Here is a 16,927-nt window from a genome sequence, read left to right as displayed (position 1 = left end):
GGGACGCAGCGCGCAGCTGGCGGGAGATTCCCAGCGCGGGGAGTCCCCGGGATCCGGCCGCCGCGTCGGCGCAGATTGAAAGGGGCAGGAGCCGGCGACCGGACGGTGCGCGGGGTTACAGCGGCGCTGGCTGGCGGCGGCTTTAAAGGACGCTCACCGCCGAGGTATCTACCGCGCCTCCAGCCGCCTTTTGAATGTCAAAGCCGAGAACCCCAATAGGAAGGAAATAGCAAGACAGTAAATTGTCTCCAAATGTCTATTTTAGAAGGATAATGGATAAGACAGTAATATCACATGGCGGGAGGGAGGATCTGGATTGCTTTCTTGCAAGTCTAAGTTCAAAGTGGTTTGTCTTGAGCAAAATCTGGAACTTTTGGTCTAGATTCACGGATGATAGCCATGAATGCCATCAATGAGCACTCCATTAGATGTAATATGTTTTTCTTCCTCAACTTTTCATTTCACGTAATAAAAGTTCTTGATCCAAGTTTTCAGGAAGTTCTCAGTTCCAAAGAGTGTTGGCACTCTCATCAACTCAACTTTTTCAGTTTTGGAAGCAATATTCTCACTTTATTTTCCCTTTTGGAAACTGCTTGGTTTATTTGCCACCACTCACAAAACACTACACACTGTATTTATGTGTGTTTATTTTCTACTACCTTACCTTCTTCCAAATAGGATCTGAGACAGCTTACAAAAATATATACATAATGTATCAGTGCTAAGAGATTGGGGTGGGAAGGGGAAGATACACTAAGACAGTAAAATTGACTCAAAGATGTTAGTTGTACACAGTGAACATCTTTTCCCAACATCCTTCCCATGTTATAGAGATCAAGCACACATTTGACCATAGGGAGAGGGAAGGGGAGGTGAACATATAATTTTTAAAAAACAGAATTTTTCTTCACACTGAGGTTGAAGGGACATTGTTCAGGTGAGTCCTCTTAAAGTTACCCAGTGTGTTAAATATGTAAATGAAAACACGTAAACGATTCTCAAAAAGACCATTTTTGCCTTTGTTAGAAATGTACGTTGTTGGTATATACAAGTATATTTGAGACTTAAGGTTGGGAGTTCATGCATCAGAAAGCCATACCAGAGTAAACCCGTTCTTATCCAGTTAAAGAATACATGTTGTAATTTCATGAATTTTAGTTTATTTTAAATATGCCTTGGTATAGGAGATATAGATATATAGATAGATATAGGTATATAATTTTTAAATGAGTTAATAACTTGTAGTGGCTTTGTTTTACAATTATGGCAAAATGACAGCATCTCTATAACTTGTATGGGTTGGAGTTCTACAGGATAATAACAATTTCAGAGAAATACTCTAAACACTAGGTCTAATTTTAGTATCGAAAGGGGAAATTTGTTGTTTGTTAGTTTCTAAAGGCAAAAATAGCACATCAAAAGTAGCAGAAGAGGAACTGTAAAATTTCACAGGGATGGTGTAAGGATGAATAGTTATTTGGTTATTAAAAGTTTTAGATGTTTAGCTTCCATTACAATGTTCTTTATACTTACCAATGGAATGTGTTACTACTCTGTGAATAATTAGCTCAGTATTGAGTATTTCAGACTCAAAAATGTGATACTTAAGGGGATAGATAAAAAGTAAATGGGTAAAATAATTCATGTAGCTATTTCACCCTCAAGGAGGTAGAGCATAAATCCCCACTCCTTTACTTTGCGATTCACTTATGGGTGTTTCTAGCGGCCTAGTGATTAGGATTCCGGGCTTTCACTGCCATGGTCTGGGTTCAATCCCCGGTCAGGGAACTGAGATCCCACAAGCCACACAAAGCACCCCACCCCCTAAAAAGAGGTTTTTTTAAAAAAAGAATGGGATTCACATAGTGACATCCTTCCAAAGATTACAGTATGAAAAGGTATAGGAAACAGAGTATCACAGAAACCAGACAAATACTACCTCAGCCAGGTGATCAAGTTAACAACAATGATATAAGGCATGTAACAGTATGTGCCCTTGATATATACTTGAATATGGTACTTCACCTCCATAGCCTTCCATCCATAAACCCTATCCTAGAGGGTTAACTTAGACTGGTTAAGCTCCAGTCTAACCTAGAGGCATTCTGCAAAGAGCCTGATCAGTTCAGATCAAGTCAATGTCATCTCAAAACTCATTAACTGTCAAGGTCATCAAAACCAAGAAATGTATGAGAAACTGTCACCGCTAAGGAGACTTGATGACTAAATGTAACAAGGGATCCTGACTGGGATCCTGGAGCAGAAAAAGGCTATTAGGTAAAAATGAAGGAAATCTGAATCAAGTATGGACTGTATTTAATAAGGTATCAACAGTGGTCATCACTTGTGAGAAAAGTATCACAACAAATGTAAGATGTTAATTGTAAGGAAATAGGTGGGCATACAGGAGAACTCAGTACTATCTTCACACTTTTTCTATAAATCTAAAACTATTCTAAAATTAAAATTTGTTTAAAGAGAGTAGATGGATTCTTTGAACAAATCACTACTCATTTGGTTAGATCTCTTCTTATAGTATTCAAAGTTGATCACACAGGGTTTACAAGGATCAATTACTTATAACTGGGAAGCTAATAAAACACTGTAGATTTAATGATAAACTTCCAGGGAATCAGAGATAATGCCTAAATTTGTCTTCATTATCATTACTTTAAGAAGGGAACAGTTGAGACTGAACCATGAATCTAGACACGGTAACTGACAAGGGTGGATCTGACTCACCCATTTCATGGCTTATGCTATGTAGGTAAAATTAACAGTGACTAAAACTGAAATCACTGACAAAGGCTGCTCCTGGACCATCTGAGATAGTCCAAGTACTGACTCGGCTCAAAGGAAATAAAACTGAAAACTCTTGATCTCACCCCAAATAATCATTCTGCACCCTGTCTGAACCTTGGGCTCTCTACACACCAGCCTACTCAAAACTACGACTGAGGGTGTCCCGCTGCTAAGAAATAGACAATACGCAGGGCTTTCCAGGCCACTAAATAAGTAGCCAAGAAAGAACCATGAAAGACACTGGCCTGGTCTCTTTTGGAGCTCACTGATCTTTACTGAGCAACCACCCTGCAAAAAAGAGCATTTGGAGATCTTGCCTTTCAACTGGGCCCATGTTCTTGCTTTTGTTAAAGCAGGCTTACTTCACAACCCCAGATACATTTGAAAGTGGAGTCTCTCAACATCGTATGATACTGGAAGTTGAAAATGAAGGTTTAACGTTCCTCTAGAGTGCAAAGGCCTGGAGACGCCTTCTTGGTGCACTAGTTCTTCAGGTTCTTCATTCTGTGGGTTAGAACACAGTTGGGTGAAAACTGGGAGTTAAGAATTTGAAAAAGACTGTGCACACAATTCCAGACAATTCATAAGAAAGGCATAGGGAATTCGCACGCGGGGCTCTCTGCTTCCTGTAAAGTGGAAGCTTCTTCTTCCTCAGATCCTAATGTAATCTCATCCCCTATCGGCCCTATCCCATTGCGCCCACCGTGTTCATCTCGTCGATCTCTTCAGCTCCTAGACTAAGGAAATGACTAAAACGCGAAGGTTTTTCTTCTCTCAACGACTGCCCAGAGAACTAAGCGGACAAGACAGCGGGAAAATGGCGCCACACTGGAGGCGCGAAGCACCGGAAGCATCCGCCTGACGGCGACCGCGTGCGCGCGAGGGGCAGGGCGTTCGCCTCCCGTGCACCTGCCAGGGCCCTGCTCTCTGCCCACTCCCCTCCCCCAGCCCCACCCACGCGCGACAGGCCGCGGAGCACGCTCGCGCTCTCCTGCGCGTCCGCTCCCTTTGTAGCTACGCACGGTAGGGGAGCGGACCCTGGCGGTTTGCTCCGCTCGATGGAGAGATGGGGAGGCGTGGCGCTGGGGCCGAGGTAGGAAGGAGCCCGCCCCTCGACGCCTAACCCTCCCGCGACGCTAGCCCCTGAGTCGTGATGCGAGCGTGGGTCCTACTCTCCGCGGTGCTCTGGTACCTCACAGGAGGTGGGGCTCCTCCCGCCCGGCCCCAGGCTTCCCGCAGCTCCCCTGTCCAGCCTCCTCGCTTCGCCCCGCCCCAGTCTGAGCTCCGGCTTCTCTTTCACTTGGTCAGTGGTTTTTTTCCTCCGCAGTTGGATGGCAGCGTAATTCCGAACGCACTGAGAAAGGCTTCATTTATGGCAAGCCGGGACACCCAGGTAATGAATTAGGATCTCTTCACCCGCAGAGTCCATACGAAGAGCCGGGGGCTCCGTGGCTCTGCTGAGGTTTTTCCCGAGCAAGGAAATGGAGCAAAAGTTTATAGAACGTCTGCTGTGTGCTCTGCACTTCTTGGAGGTTGTTGCATCGTTTCATCCTTACAGCGACGCCACTGCGCCTCAGTTGTGTAAAGAAGAATCTTGCCTAAAGAAGCACGGCTCGTGAGGAGCTAAGACTCAATTTATAGCTCTCTCTCTGATACCACCTCTCTTCAGAATGTCCCTGCTGCTTTGCAACCTGCGAGGCCAGCTCAGAGGAGTGATTTCCGGGGCTGGAAGTCCCTCTGTTTGGAATGTCCTTATCCCTTCATTAACTAGAACTCCTACACATCATTTCCGGCTCAGCTCAAATGACATTTGTCACTGTTATAAAACTTTCACACACTCCCCAAGGAAAATTAGTCACACAGCTAACTTTAGATGACTTTGGGCCGGTTCGTAGCATTGGTTACATTTGGAATCGCTCCGTTTTTGGAGCCCCTCCCCCTCCGTGCCGCCGTCGAATTGTGATACAGTATCTTCTTTATAGGTTCAGACCCTGGTGTTCAGCAGGTTTTAAAATTAGGATCTGGTGGGACAGTATTGTTCCAAGCACATTGTTGCTGCTTCCATCAACTCCGAAATAGAGTAGGAATCGCAGAAATTCTTCCTTATGTGTCCCACATAGACTGAATTATTGTTCCTAACAGAGGACATTTACAGCTAAATATCACATTTGCCTTGGGGATGAAAATGATCATCTTTAAAACAGTTTTGCAAGCAAAAAGATCCTTTTCTGATCTTTAAATTGATTCTACCAACGCTTCAAATTTTTTTGATTCTAGTTAGTTCTGAATCTGTACACTAAAATGTATTATGTACATTTTTAACTATCACAGAAAAAAAATAATGACTCTGACAGTCTAGAGTTTTAAAAGTCTATGGGAAGTAAAAAGGACTTTAGTTTTCCAAATGTTATAATGATATGCTGATTTTTAAAACAGTGAAATCCAAAGAGAACTAATCAAAGTAACGTTGGGACAAAATGGTAGGAAGTGTGTTTATTAATTTAAATTTTGCTATATAATGTAGTTATATACTGTTTTATTTGTCACAGTGAAAGTATATGTAAAATTACATCACAACAGCCCAGTCCTTGTCTGTATGGACTTTAAACGTGCTGGAAAAGAAACAGTGGACCCCACCTACTTATGGGTTGGGCCTAATGAAAAGCCATTAACAGGTAAGTTATTTGATTTTAATATCTTCTTTTTTTAATGATGCAAACTTTTTTTTAGAAAAGCACTATTATGTATGAGAATGAAAAAGTTGTAACTTAATTTTAACTGCAGTTTCACATACTCAGTATTTAGACAGTCATAACCTGGTCTGTGCCTTATTTTCTCCTTATGCATAAAACTGAAGCAATAATTTTTGTACCTTTCCTCCCAAAGGCTTATTAGTTCAGAAGTTTTTATAAAACCTAAAATTTATCTTTGCAGCATCTGTGATAGGAAATGAGGTAACTAATTTGTAATTTTTCATGATGTTAGAAAGGTGTCTTAGAATGTAAAGATAATTTCTGTCTTACGTGAAGAAATTGCATCGTACTATAAGGTACTGTAATTTCATTTACTGAATTAGTGGTATAAATAATTGAAATTAGATGTCAACAATTGAATTAAAGAAAACCAAAATATATTTCAAAAGTGTATTTATCATGTGGTTTTCCATTGAGTAATACAGCAGAATTAAGACTTTGTTGAATTCTTGAAGTTAAAATTGTCCATTAATTTATAAATTTTCGTATGTGTTTGTAACCCCAAGTTTACTAAATAGTGTTTGAATTGTTACATGTTAAATAACCAACTCATTTACTCTTTCTGTTTAGGAAGTAATAGAATAAATATAACTACTACGGGAAAGCTGATGGTGAAAGACTTTCTGGAACCTTTGTCTGGACTTTATACATGCAGTTTTTCTTATAAGACTATCAAAGCAGAAACCCAAGAAGAAAAGGTAGTAAAGCAGAGATATGACTTTATGATCTTTGGTAAGAATATAGACACATTTTAACTTATACATTTAGTTTGGATCAGAATTAAATATATGGTTTCTTCATTTAGTGTAAATGAGTCTATTATATATAGTTGGTATGGCTTATAGAGTATTTTAAATGTGACTGGTTCCAAATAGGAAAAGGAGTACGTCAAGGCTGTATATTGTCACCCTGCTTATTTAACTTATATGCAGACTATCATGAGAAATGCTGGGCTGGAGGAAGCACAAGCTGGAATCAAGATTGCCGGGAGAAATATCAATAACCTCAGATATGCAGATGACACCACCTTATGGCAGAAAGTGAAGAAGAACTAAAGAACCTCTTGATGAGAGTGAAAGAGTTGGCTTAAGGCTCAACATTCAGAAAACTAAGATCATGGCATCTGGTCCCATCACTTCATGGGAAATAGATGGGGAAACAGTGGAAACAGTGGCTGACTTATTTTTCTGGGCTCCAAAATCACTGCAGATGGTGATTGCAGCCATGAGATTAAAAGACGCTTACTCTTTGGAAGGAAAGTTAGGACCAACCCAAACAGCATGTTAAAAAGCAGAGACATTACTTTGTCAACAAAGGTCTATCTAGTCAAGGCTATGGTTTTTCCAGTGGTCATGTATGGGTGTGAGAGTTGGACTATAAAGAAAGCTGAGTGCCGAAGAATTGATGCTTTTGAACTGTGGTGTTGGAGAAGACTCTTGAGAGTCCCTTGAACTGCAAGGAGATTCAGCCAGTCCATCCTAAAGGAGATCAGTCCTGGGTGTTCATTGGAAGGACTGATGATGAAGCTGAAACTCCAATACTTTGGCCACGTGATGTGAAGAGCTGACTCATTGGAAAAGACCCTGATGCTGGGAAAGATTGAGGGCAGGAGGAGAAGGGGACTACAGAGTATGAGGTGGTTGGGTGGCATCACCAACTCAATGGACATGGGTTTGGGTGGACTCTGGGAGTTGGTGATGGACAGGGAGGCCTGGCATGCTGCAGTTCATGGGGTTGCAAAGAGTCGGACATGACTGAGTGACTGAACTGAACTGAAATGTGACCAAGCAACCTCAAATTGACATCAAAATAGTGTGTCCTAAATAATCCTCTTTCAGCCTTCCACTTCTCACTGTCCAGGTATGCCGGCACAATCTGCATTATCACAGTTTTGCTAGGTAATTTAAAAATTGATATTTAATTCCATAAAAGCAAATTAATGATCCTTTTCACTGGAGTGTGCTGATACCAGTGATACTTCTGTAAACTAAGACTCTCCCCACCAAAATATTTTTTTCTTGATACTTTTAACTTATATATATAGGGCACCCACAGAAGCTATATCTTCTCTTGTACTCAGTAGATAATGTATCAGATAAAATAACCTTTTTCATTAAAGTCATAAGTTTTACATCTTTTCATAAGGACAAATTGTTAAAACATTTTGTGCTCAGTTGCTCAATCATGTCTGACTCTTGGAGAACCCATCGACTGTAGCCCCCCAGGCTCCTCTGTCCATGGGATTCTCTAGGCAAGAATACTGGAGTGGGTTGCCATTTCCTTCTCCAGGGGAATCTTCCTTACCCAGGGATCGAACCTGCATCTTCTTGCGTCTCCCACATTGGCCACTCCTGCACTGTGCCACCTGAGAAGCTCTTAAAACATTTTATTAGATAAATTAAGTTTCTGTGGTGGTTTGCAAGATTGATGGTATTTAATATTACATGTTATTTGGAAATTGATGCTAGGCACAATTGTTTTATTCTCATCTTTTTCTTTTTAAAGCCTATCGGGAACCTGACTATTCATATCAGATGGCTGTACGTTTTACCACAAAATCTTGTGTAGGAAAATATAATGATCTGCTTTTTCGAGTCCTGAAGAAAATCTTGGATAATTTAATCTTTGATTTGTCATGCCATATCATAGAACCATCATATAAATGCCATTTTGTTAAAGTTCCAAAACATGGCCTCATTCATGAGCTATTTATAGCCTTTCAAGGTAAATAATTTTAATATTTCTTTAAATTTATGAGTTTAATCTTATTACAGAATTAATTACCATATTAATATGAGAAATAAGTAGTAGGCTCTAAATGCTTGTTAAACACTAAAATATATTGTTGTTCTTAGCCTGATTGTGGTTTTAAAAATTAACACATTAATTATTTGCCTTCAACTATGATATATTGTTGCCTATTTTTGAGACATCAATAGCATTTTATAAATATGGCAAGCTAATATTTAACTTACAACTTCTTACAGAATTGTAAATTGTATTTTTGAGAACTTAACAAAAGGGGGAAACCAAACCAAATTTATTTCTATTCATTTTAAAGCCTTGTAGTTACCTCCATTAGCCCCCAGATGGAGTGAAATCATAATGTATAAATTATTCAAATTGTGCATCTTTCTAGGATTACATAGATTAAACACATGCACACATGTATACTGAATTCAGCATTTGGAACTTTATTGGAGTGTTCGGAACTTTTTGGAATCGTTTTGTGAAGATGTCATTTTTTTCCCCCCTCCAGTTAATCCTTTTGCACCGGGGTGGAAAGGTACATGCAATGAGTCTATTGACTGTGAAGATACCACTAATCATAATATCCTCCAGGTGAGAATTTCAGTGTAGGGGGAAAGTATTTGAACAGTAAACAAACCTGTTTAAAAACTTAAACATGAAATATTATTGATATTGGTTTCAGTTTTATAAACTGAGATTGTGAGAGTCCTAGCTATTTTAAAATGTTTTGTTTTGGAATAGTATGTTTGGAATATTATATAACTCCTCAGGTTAATATTATGTATTTTTCCTATGATAGAAGGATGGATCACTGGTCTTTGTTCTCCAAATATAACCAAGCAGCAGCTTGTAAAACAACCTTACAGGGCTTCCTTGGTGGCTCAGTGGTAAAGAATTCACCTGCCCATACAGGAGACACGGGTTTGATCCCTGATCCAGGAAGACCCCACATGCTGTGGAGCAACTAGGCCTCTGCACCACAATTACTGAGCCTGTGCTCTAGAGCTTAGGAGCCGCAACTACTTAGCTCACGTGCTGCGACTACTGAAGCCCATGCGCCCTTGAGCCCAAGCACCACAACAAGACAAGCCACCACAATGAGAAACCCATGCACGGCAACTAGAGAGTAGCCCCCACTCTCTGCAGCTGGAGAAAAAGACTGCCCAGCAATGAGGACCCAGCACAGCCAAAAATAAATTAATTCATTTTTAAAAATGAACAGCCTTATAAAAATAAATAAATAATGAACAGCCTTATAATCATGTCATTCTAGGTTAAAATATTGGTTTTTCCAAAACTGTATCTTTACTGATCATAATAGTTGCTCTCTCCTCTGCCTTTTTTGAGGCTCAGGACATAGTCTTAAAAAACACCTTCATTCTCCTCCTCTAGTCCCTAAGCCCATACCCTTAACATTGTGCAAGGTTTATAGGTTATTATTAGTTACTATTTAAGCCCTGTGCTCAAAAAATAAAATTTACACCATTAGTCTGTAATGCTAATTAAAGTTTTGGTTTCTATCTTGCTTGGCTCTTTGGAGTTAGAAATAATCAACTCCCAGTTATCTATATATGGAATAGACATGCTGCAAATAATTCAAAACAAGTGCTTTTTAACCTCATTTTAATTCTTCTTAACTGTTGTACATAAAAATTGACAATAATTGATAAGTTCAGGCTAAACTAATTTTGGTATTAACATGCAACTTTTCAGGAGTTCATCTGTTGTGCAAAGCAGTGGCATGCTTGTATTACATTTCATTGCCTCTGATACAGGAGAAGAAATTTGGTTCACAGTTTAGTAATTGTACTTCTCTCTGGTGTTTCAAAATCTTAGGCAAGAAATCGAATAGAAGAATTTTTCCGGAGCCAAGCATATATTTTCCACCATGATCTAAATAAAACTCTACCAGCCATGCATTTTGTGGATCACAGTTTTCAAATAGTACGTATGGATAGCTGTCGTCCAGGCTTTGGAAAAAATGAAGGTCTACACAGCAATTGCGCTACCTGTTGTGGTAATTATAAAATACACATATCTAGTTATTTAGGTTATATAGTCAGAATTCTCTTAGCACAATTGAATTGAATATTTATAGTGATTTTCTTACCAGAGAAATATATTTAGTTAAAGGGAAGTAAAAATTCAAAGCTCAGATTTCTAGACATAGTTATCTTCATGTATATTAATTCTGCCTAGTATAATCTTTTGTACTACAAAATATCTCTATGCATTCTGACTTGAGATACTATACTATGAAAGGAAACAAAATGGTCCTGCCTAGAAATTAGAAATAGGAACTAGAAAACAAGAAATAGGAACTCATAAATGGAGCAATGCAGAAGTTGCTGGAAGATGCTACTAAAGGAAAAAGTAGCTAAGATTCTAACTTTCTTTTACAGTGATGATCGAAGATCATCAGACAACAATATTTAAAACTCGTAATGGGGAGTTCCCTGGCAGTCCAGTGGTTAGGACTCCCCTTTCACTGCCATGGCTCCAGGTTTAATCTGTAGTTGGGGAACTAAGATCCTGCAAGCTGCTCAGCGGAGCCAAGAAAAAAAACAACTCATAAATAATCTTCCACAATGTAATTGGTTGAACATTACTGATAGTAGAATATAGATATAGAATGTCAATGGTGTGACATTGATGGCAATTTGTTTTATTGATATAAAATACCTTTAACTGAAATTATAATAATCTACTCCATTGTATTTTCCTCTGCAGTGGTTTGTAGTCCTGGGACTTTTAGTCCTGATGTTGATGTTACATGTCAGACCTGCGTTTCCATCCAAATCTACGGAGCTAAATCATGCCCGTAAATTTCAACATGAAGACTAGGGGTGAAAGCATCATTACTTGCTTGTGGAGGTGGAGGACATAAGATGATTTGTTCACATCCCAAAGTGTCATGGATATTTCATTAAGGAAGATCAGTAAGACCAAAACATTGGAAAATGTACATTTTAAAAACCGTAAAAAGGTAGTCAACATGGTATTTCTAAGAAGGCATTTAATATCAGTGGATGATTTTTAATGAAGTATGTTTTGTTGCTTACAAACAATCTTGTTTCTTTGTACCTAAAACTATGTTAAGGTCAAGAAGAGTAGGCAAGTATAATATAATAAAATTTTGTACTTTGCATATATTATTTTGTTTGATATCACTCATATGATATAAAGACATATGTATTACCTTTATAATTAGAACAAAAAAGGTCATTTCTTTTGGTCTCTTTGCTTTTAGTCTCTTTATTTTAGAATAATAGACTTTATTTTTTAGTATAGTGTCAGGGTTACAGAAGAATTGAGCAGATATTACACCGAGTTCTGTATACCCACTTCAGCCATACCCTCACCCCTCCCCAGTTTCCCCATTAGTAACATCTTGCATTAGGGTGATACATTTGTTATTAATGAACCAATGTTGACACATTATTATCAACTATAGTTAATAGTTTATATTAAGGTTCATCCTGCGTGTTGTACAGTTCTGTGGGTTTTGACAAGTGCATATTGACATGTGTCCACCCCTCCAGTTTCATACAGAATAGTTTCACCACCCTTAAAATGCCCTGTGTTTAATCTCTTCTCTCTCTCTTACCCCACAGCCCTTGACAACCACTAATCTTGTTACTGTCTCTACAGTTTTGCCTTTCCCAAAGTGGATTAAACTTGGAACCATACAGTATGTAGACTTTCCAGACTGACTTCTTTCACTTACCAATATTCATTTAAGATTCCTCCATGTCACTGTATGGCTTTGATAGATCATTTTTTATTGCTGACTAATATTCCATATCATGGGTATATAAAGGACATATTGATTGCTTCCAGTTTTTGATGATTATGAATAAAATTGCTATAAATATTTGTGTACAGGTTTTTGTATGGACATGAATTTTCAAATCAATTGCGTAAATACCTAGGAGCATGATTGCCGGGTTGTATGTCAAGATAATGTCTAGCTTTGTAAGAAATTTCCAAACTATGTCCCAAATTGGTTTACCATTTTACATTCCCACTGCAATGGATGTGTTTCTTGTTGTTTCTCATCTTCACCAGCTTTTGGTATTTTAAGTTTTTTTGATTTTGGCTAGTCTATTAGGTATATAGTGATAGTTCATTATTGTTTTAATTTTAAATCCCCTAATGACATCTGGTCTGTGCATTATTTCATGTGTTTATTTGTCATTTGTATATCTATCATTTAGATCTTTCTCCTTGTTTTCATTGAATTTTTCATTCATATTGTTGAGTTCTAAGAGTTCTTTGTTTATTTTAGATACAAATTCTTATCAGATATGTGTTTTGCAAATATTTTCTCCAATTTTGTGGTTTGTCTCTTCTTCTCACAATGTCTTTCACTGAGAAGAAGTTTTTAATTTAGTAAAATCCAGTTTACCAATTTTGGGCTTCCCTGGTAGCTCACTGGTAAAGAATCCCCCTGCCAATGCAGGAGACACTGGTTCAGTCCCTGGTTTGGGAAGACCCTACATGCTGTGGAGCAGCTAAGCCCATGCACCCTAACTATTGAGCCTGTGCGCTAGAACCCAGGGACCCGCAACTGCTGAACCCTCGCACTGCACCTACGGAAGCCTGTGCGCCCTGGAGCCCACGTTCAGCAACAGGAGAAGCCACTGCAATGAAAAGCCTACACACTGCAACTGGAGAGCAGCCCCCGCTTGCCACAACTAGAGAAAAGCCTGGGCAACAAGGAAGAACCAGTGAAGCCAAAAATAAATAAATAAAATTATAGTTTACCAGTATTTTCCATGGATCATGCTTTTTACGTTATATCTACAAACTCATCACCAAGCCCAAAGTCATGTAGTTTTCTCCTGTTGTATTCTAGAAGTTATTTAGTTTTGTGATTTACATTTAGTCTAAGATGAATTAGTTTTTGTGAAAAATGTAAGTTGTATGTTTAGATTCTTTTTTTTTTTTTTTGCCTATGGATGGTTCCAGCGCCATTTGTTGAAAAGACTGTCCTTCCTCCATTGAATTGCCTTGCTCCTTTGCCAAAGGTCAGTTGTTACATTTGTGTGGTTCTATGTCTGGGTTCCCTATTTATTAATTCATGTAATCTTGCATCAGTGTGGTACTACCTTGATTACTGTATAGTAAGGCTTACATTTGGTTGGTATCAGCCCACTGACTTAGTTCTTCTTCAGTATGGGGTTAATTATCCTGGGTCTTTTGCCTTTTTATATAAACTTTTTAAAAAAATTTATTTATTATTTGGCTGTACTGGATCTTCATTGCTTCACACAGGTTTTCTCTAGTTGCAGCGAGTAGGGACTACTCACCAGTTTTGATGCTTGGGCTTCTCATTGCGGTGGCTTCTCTTGTTGCAAAGCATAGGCTCCAGGCACTCAGGCTTCAGTAGTTGTGGCACACAGGCTCAGTAGTTGTGGCACACGGGCATAGTTGCTCTGTGGCTTGTGGGATCTTCTTGGACCAGGGATTGAACCCATGTCCCCTGCCTGAGCAGGTGGATTCTTAACCACTGGACCACCAGGGAAGTCTATGGTCTTGTATTTTTAATTTCAAATTCCAAATGTTTATTGCTGGTATTTAGGAAAGCAATTAACTTTTTTATATAAACCTTACATCCTGTGATCTTTCTCTAATTGCTATTAATTCCAGGAGGTTTTTTGTAGATTCTTTGAGATTTTCTACTTAGACAACCATGTCATCTGCAAACAAAACAGTTTTATTTCTTCCTTCTAATCTGTGTGTCTATTATTTCCTTATCTAGTCTTACTGCATTAGCTAGCACTTCCAGTATGACATTGAATAGTAACAGTGAGTGGGCACATCCTTGTCTTGTTTCTAATCTTAGAGAGAAAGCATCCAGTTTCTCACTATTACATGTGATGTTAGGTATGGTTTGTTTTAATAGATGTTCTCTGTTAAGTTGAGTAAGTTCTCTATTCCTCTATTTGATTGATACGATCATATGATATTTTCATCTTTAGTCTGTTGATGTGATAGATAAATTGATTTTCAAATGTTGAAACTATTCTTCTGTATTCCGAATAAATCCTTTTTAGTCATCACTTCAGTTCAACGTTCAGTCGTGTCCAACTCTTTGCAACCCCATGGACTGCAGCATGCCAGACCTCCCTGACCATCACCAACTCCCTGAGTTTACTCAAACTCATGTCCATTGAGTCAGTGATACCATCCAACCATCTCATCCTCTGTCATCCCCTTCTCCTCCTGCCTTCCGTCTTTCCCAGCATCAGGATGTTTTCCAATGCGTCAGTTCTTCACATCACGTGGCCAGAGTGTTGGACTTGCAGCTTCAGCATCAGTCCTTTCAGTGAATATGCAGGACTGATTTCCTTTAGGATTGACTAGTTTGATCTCCTGCAGTCCAAGGGACTCTTTAAGAGTCTTCTCCAACACCACAGTTCAAAAGCATCAATTTTTAGTCATAATGTACAGTTATTTTATACATTGTTGGATTTGATTTGCTAATATTCTGTTGAGGATTTTTGCATTTATTTTATGAGACATATTAGTCTGCAGTTTTCCTTCCTTATGATATCATTATCTGTGTTTTAGTATTAGGGTTATTTTTTGTTAGTGTTAATATTGTAGGTATGTGTGTCAGTCAGGTCCAGTCAGGAGACAGAAAACATGAAGCATTTTGAACAGGGAAATTTTAATATAAAGAATTGTTAACCATAACGGGATTAGAATAACAAGGAATTAGATAGTAAGATGTAGAGAACCCTAAAGACTCTGCTACAAAACCACACAAGGAAGAAGGGTTGTTGGTGAAGCTGCTGGCCAGCATGCACTGCAGGATGTGGCCAGTGGAGACACTGCCCATGCTGCAGGGGCCTGTCAAGGGAATAACCTGCTGCTTTTTGATGTCAGCTCAGTTTGGCTTTTCCTTCCCTCTCCTTAGAAAATCCTGCAGCCTGTAGGCACTGCTCTTGAGTTTGTGAATTTCTTTTTTTTCCTAAGCCAGAAAGCAATTTTCTCTTTTATTTGTTTTACATCCTCCATTGCCCCTGTACTCTTCAGGTTGCTGCTGTATTTGCTTCTTAACTGAGTTCACCATTAGCAGGCTTCCCTTACCCCATAGTTCATGCATCTGATAAATGTTTCTCAGGCCCTTCTTGATTTCCTCCTTCAGTTTCAGAAGCTTCTTCATGCCCTCGAAAGGAAGAACATAGATAAACTGACAGATTAGTATGATTACCTCTATAAGTAGAAATAGTTTAATAGTCAAAAGCAAAACCTGATCTCAAGAAACATTAATTTTTAAGTTACAATAATGGGGGAAGACATATCACTACCAGGTTTGTGCAGGTGTCAGTGGCCTAGAGTGGAAGTTATTTTCTATCACAGCAGGCTTGCTATTTCACCAATAACCCATTCCTCAGAATTGAAAATTAAGTAGCCAAAGAATTTTTGTATTTCTCACTGGGCCAGAGATTGTCACTATCACAAAGTAATATAACTTCAGCAGCTCTTGCACAGTAATGAATTATGTAGGTCTGAAGGACCCTAAGGTTGCAGAAACATGATTGGTGCCAAAGTATGGTTGCCAAGGGGCAATGTTTATTTTGAAGACTGCTAGATAAGTGAGTTGAAGTTTGGATAAACAGATGCAGTACTATCACTTTGGGTCATCTCAGGGTAACACATTGATACCTAGTATCAGAATCTGGAAACAAATAGACCACAGTGAAGGTATTTGGAAAACAAAGATGGTAAGGAAATCGGGAAGCAAAAAGAAAGTGGCTTTAAGCACAAAACTTGGACTGGAGAGCTCTAATTTAGGCTCCTGGGCCCTACCTCATTTCTGTAGAAGTTTTGTGGAATGTGACTCAAGCAGAAGAAAGTCAACCAAATTTGTAAATGCAGTTCAGTTCAGTCGCTCAGTCGTGTCCGACTCTGCGACCCCATGAATTGCAGCACGCCAGGCCTCTCTGTCCATCACCAACTCCCGGAGTCTACCCAAACCCATGTCCATCGAGTCAGTGATGTCATCCAACCATCTCATCCTCTGTTGTCCCCTTCTCCTCCTGCCCTCAATCCTACCCAGCATTAGGGTCTTTTCCAATGAGTCAACTCTTCGCATGAGGTGGCCAAAGTATTGGAGTTTTAGCTTCAACATCAGGCCTTCCAATGAACACCAGAATTGATCTCCTTTAGGATGGACTGATTGGATCTCCTTGCAGTCCAAGGGACTCTCAAGAATCTTCTCCGACACCACAGTTCAAAAGCATCAATTCTGCGGCACTCAGGTTTCTTCACCATCCAACTCTCACATCCATACATGACCACTGGAAAAACCATATGTAAATGCAGAGGAAAGACCAAATTGAGGATGGAGGTATGTGTGTCTGCCTCCCTCTTCTTTGTGGCCCAGCTGATAAAGTCTAATGTCCAATGTCCAAAGCATCTTGCAAACTATGTCTCCTTTGAGTGACAGAAGGCAAGTGAGGAAGATGTCTGCAGTCTACAATGGAAAGACCCTGGCTTTCTGATTCTAGTCCTGACTTTATCATTTTCTATATTGGCAAAGACCGTTTTCTCATCCCTGCTGTGGGGAAACTAATACCAGATTCAGCCTCTCTTAAAATGTAACTTTA

General features: G+C 39.2%; 1 protein-coding gene across 6 annotated transcripts; it reads left to right on the top strand.

Annotated features, from left to right (window-relative positions):
* The first annotated feature begins 3,812 nt into the window (after positions 1-3,812).
* On the top strand, positions 3,813-11,456 carry ZPBP2 (zona pellucida binding protein 2). 6 transcript variants are annotated; one of them, XM_081582201.1, is made up of 8 exons: positions 3,813-3,895; positions 4,130-4,195; positions 5,352-5,477; positions 6,126-6,287; positions 8,061-8,279; positions 8,815-8,897; positions 10,143-10,323; positions 11,037-11,456. In XM_081582201.1, exons 3-8 carry the CDS (start codon positions 5,399-5,401, stop codon positions 11,129-11,131), a joined length of 819 nt encoding a protein of 272 aa, XP_081438327.1. In that variant the 5' UTR covers positions 3,813-3,895; positions 4,130-4,195; positions 5,352-5,398; the 3' UTR covers positions 11,132-11,456. The 6 variants fall into 6 exon arrangements, with proteins under 6 accessions (XP_081438327.1, XP_081438325.1, XP_081438323.1 ...); XM_081582199.1 differs by having other exon boundaries at positions 3,813-4,004; positions 10,143-10,250; XM_081582197.1 differs by having other exon boundaries at positions 3,813-4,004.
* Positions 11,457-16,927: the final 5,471 nt, after the last annotated feature.

Source organism: Giraffa tippelskirchi, chromosome 3 (genome assembly GCF_054371585.1).
Source record: "Giraffa tippelskirchi isolate mGirTip1 chromosome 3, T2T-mGirTip1v1.2.pri, whole genome shotgun sequence".
Classification (NCBI taxonomy): Eukaryota; Metazoa; Chordata; class Mammalia; order Artiodactyla; family Giraffidae; genus Giraffa; species Giraffa tippelskirchi.
This window is presented reverse-complemented; position numbering and strand designations above follow the sequence as displayed.

Coding starts and splice junctions, on each gene's coding strand:
- ZPBP2 (XM_081582197.1), top strand. CDS start 3,956: ATGCGAGCGTGGGTCCTACTCTCCGCGGTGCTCTGGTACCTCACAGGA. Junction 4,196..5,351: donor TGGCAAGCCGGGACACCCAG/GTAATGAATTAG, acceptor TATTTGTCACAG/TGAAAGTATATGTAAAATTA. Junction 5,478..6,125: donor TAATGAAAAGCCATTAACAG/GTAAGTTATTTG, acceptor CTTTCTGTTTAG/GAAGTAATAGAATAAATATA.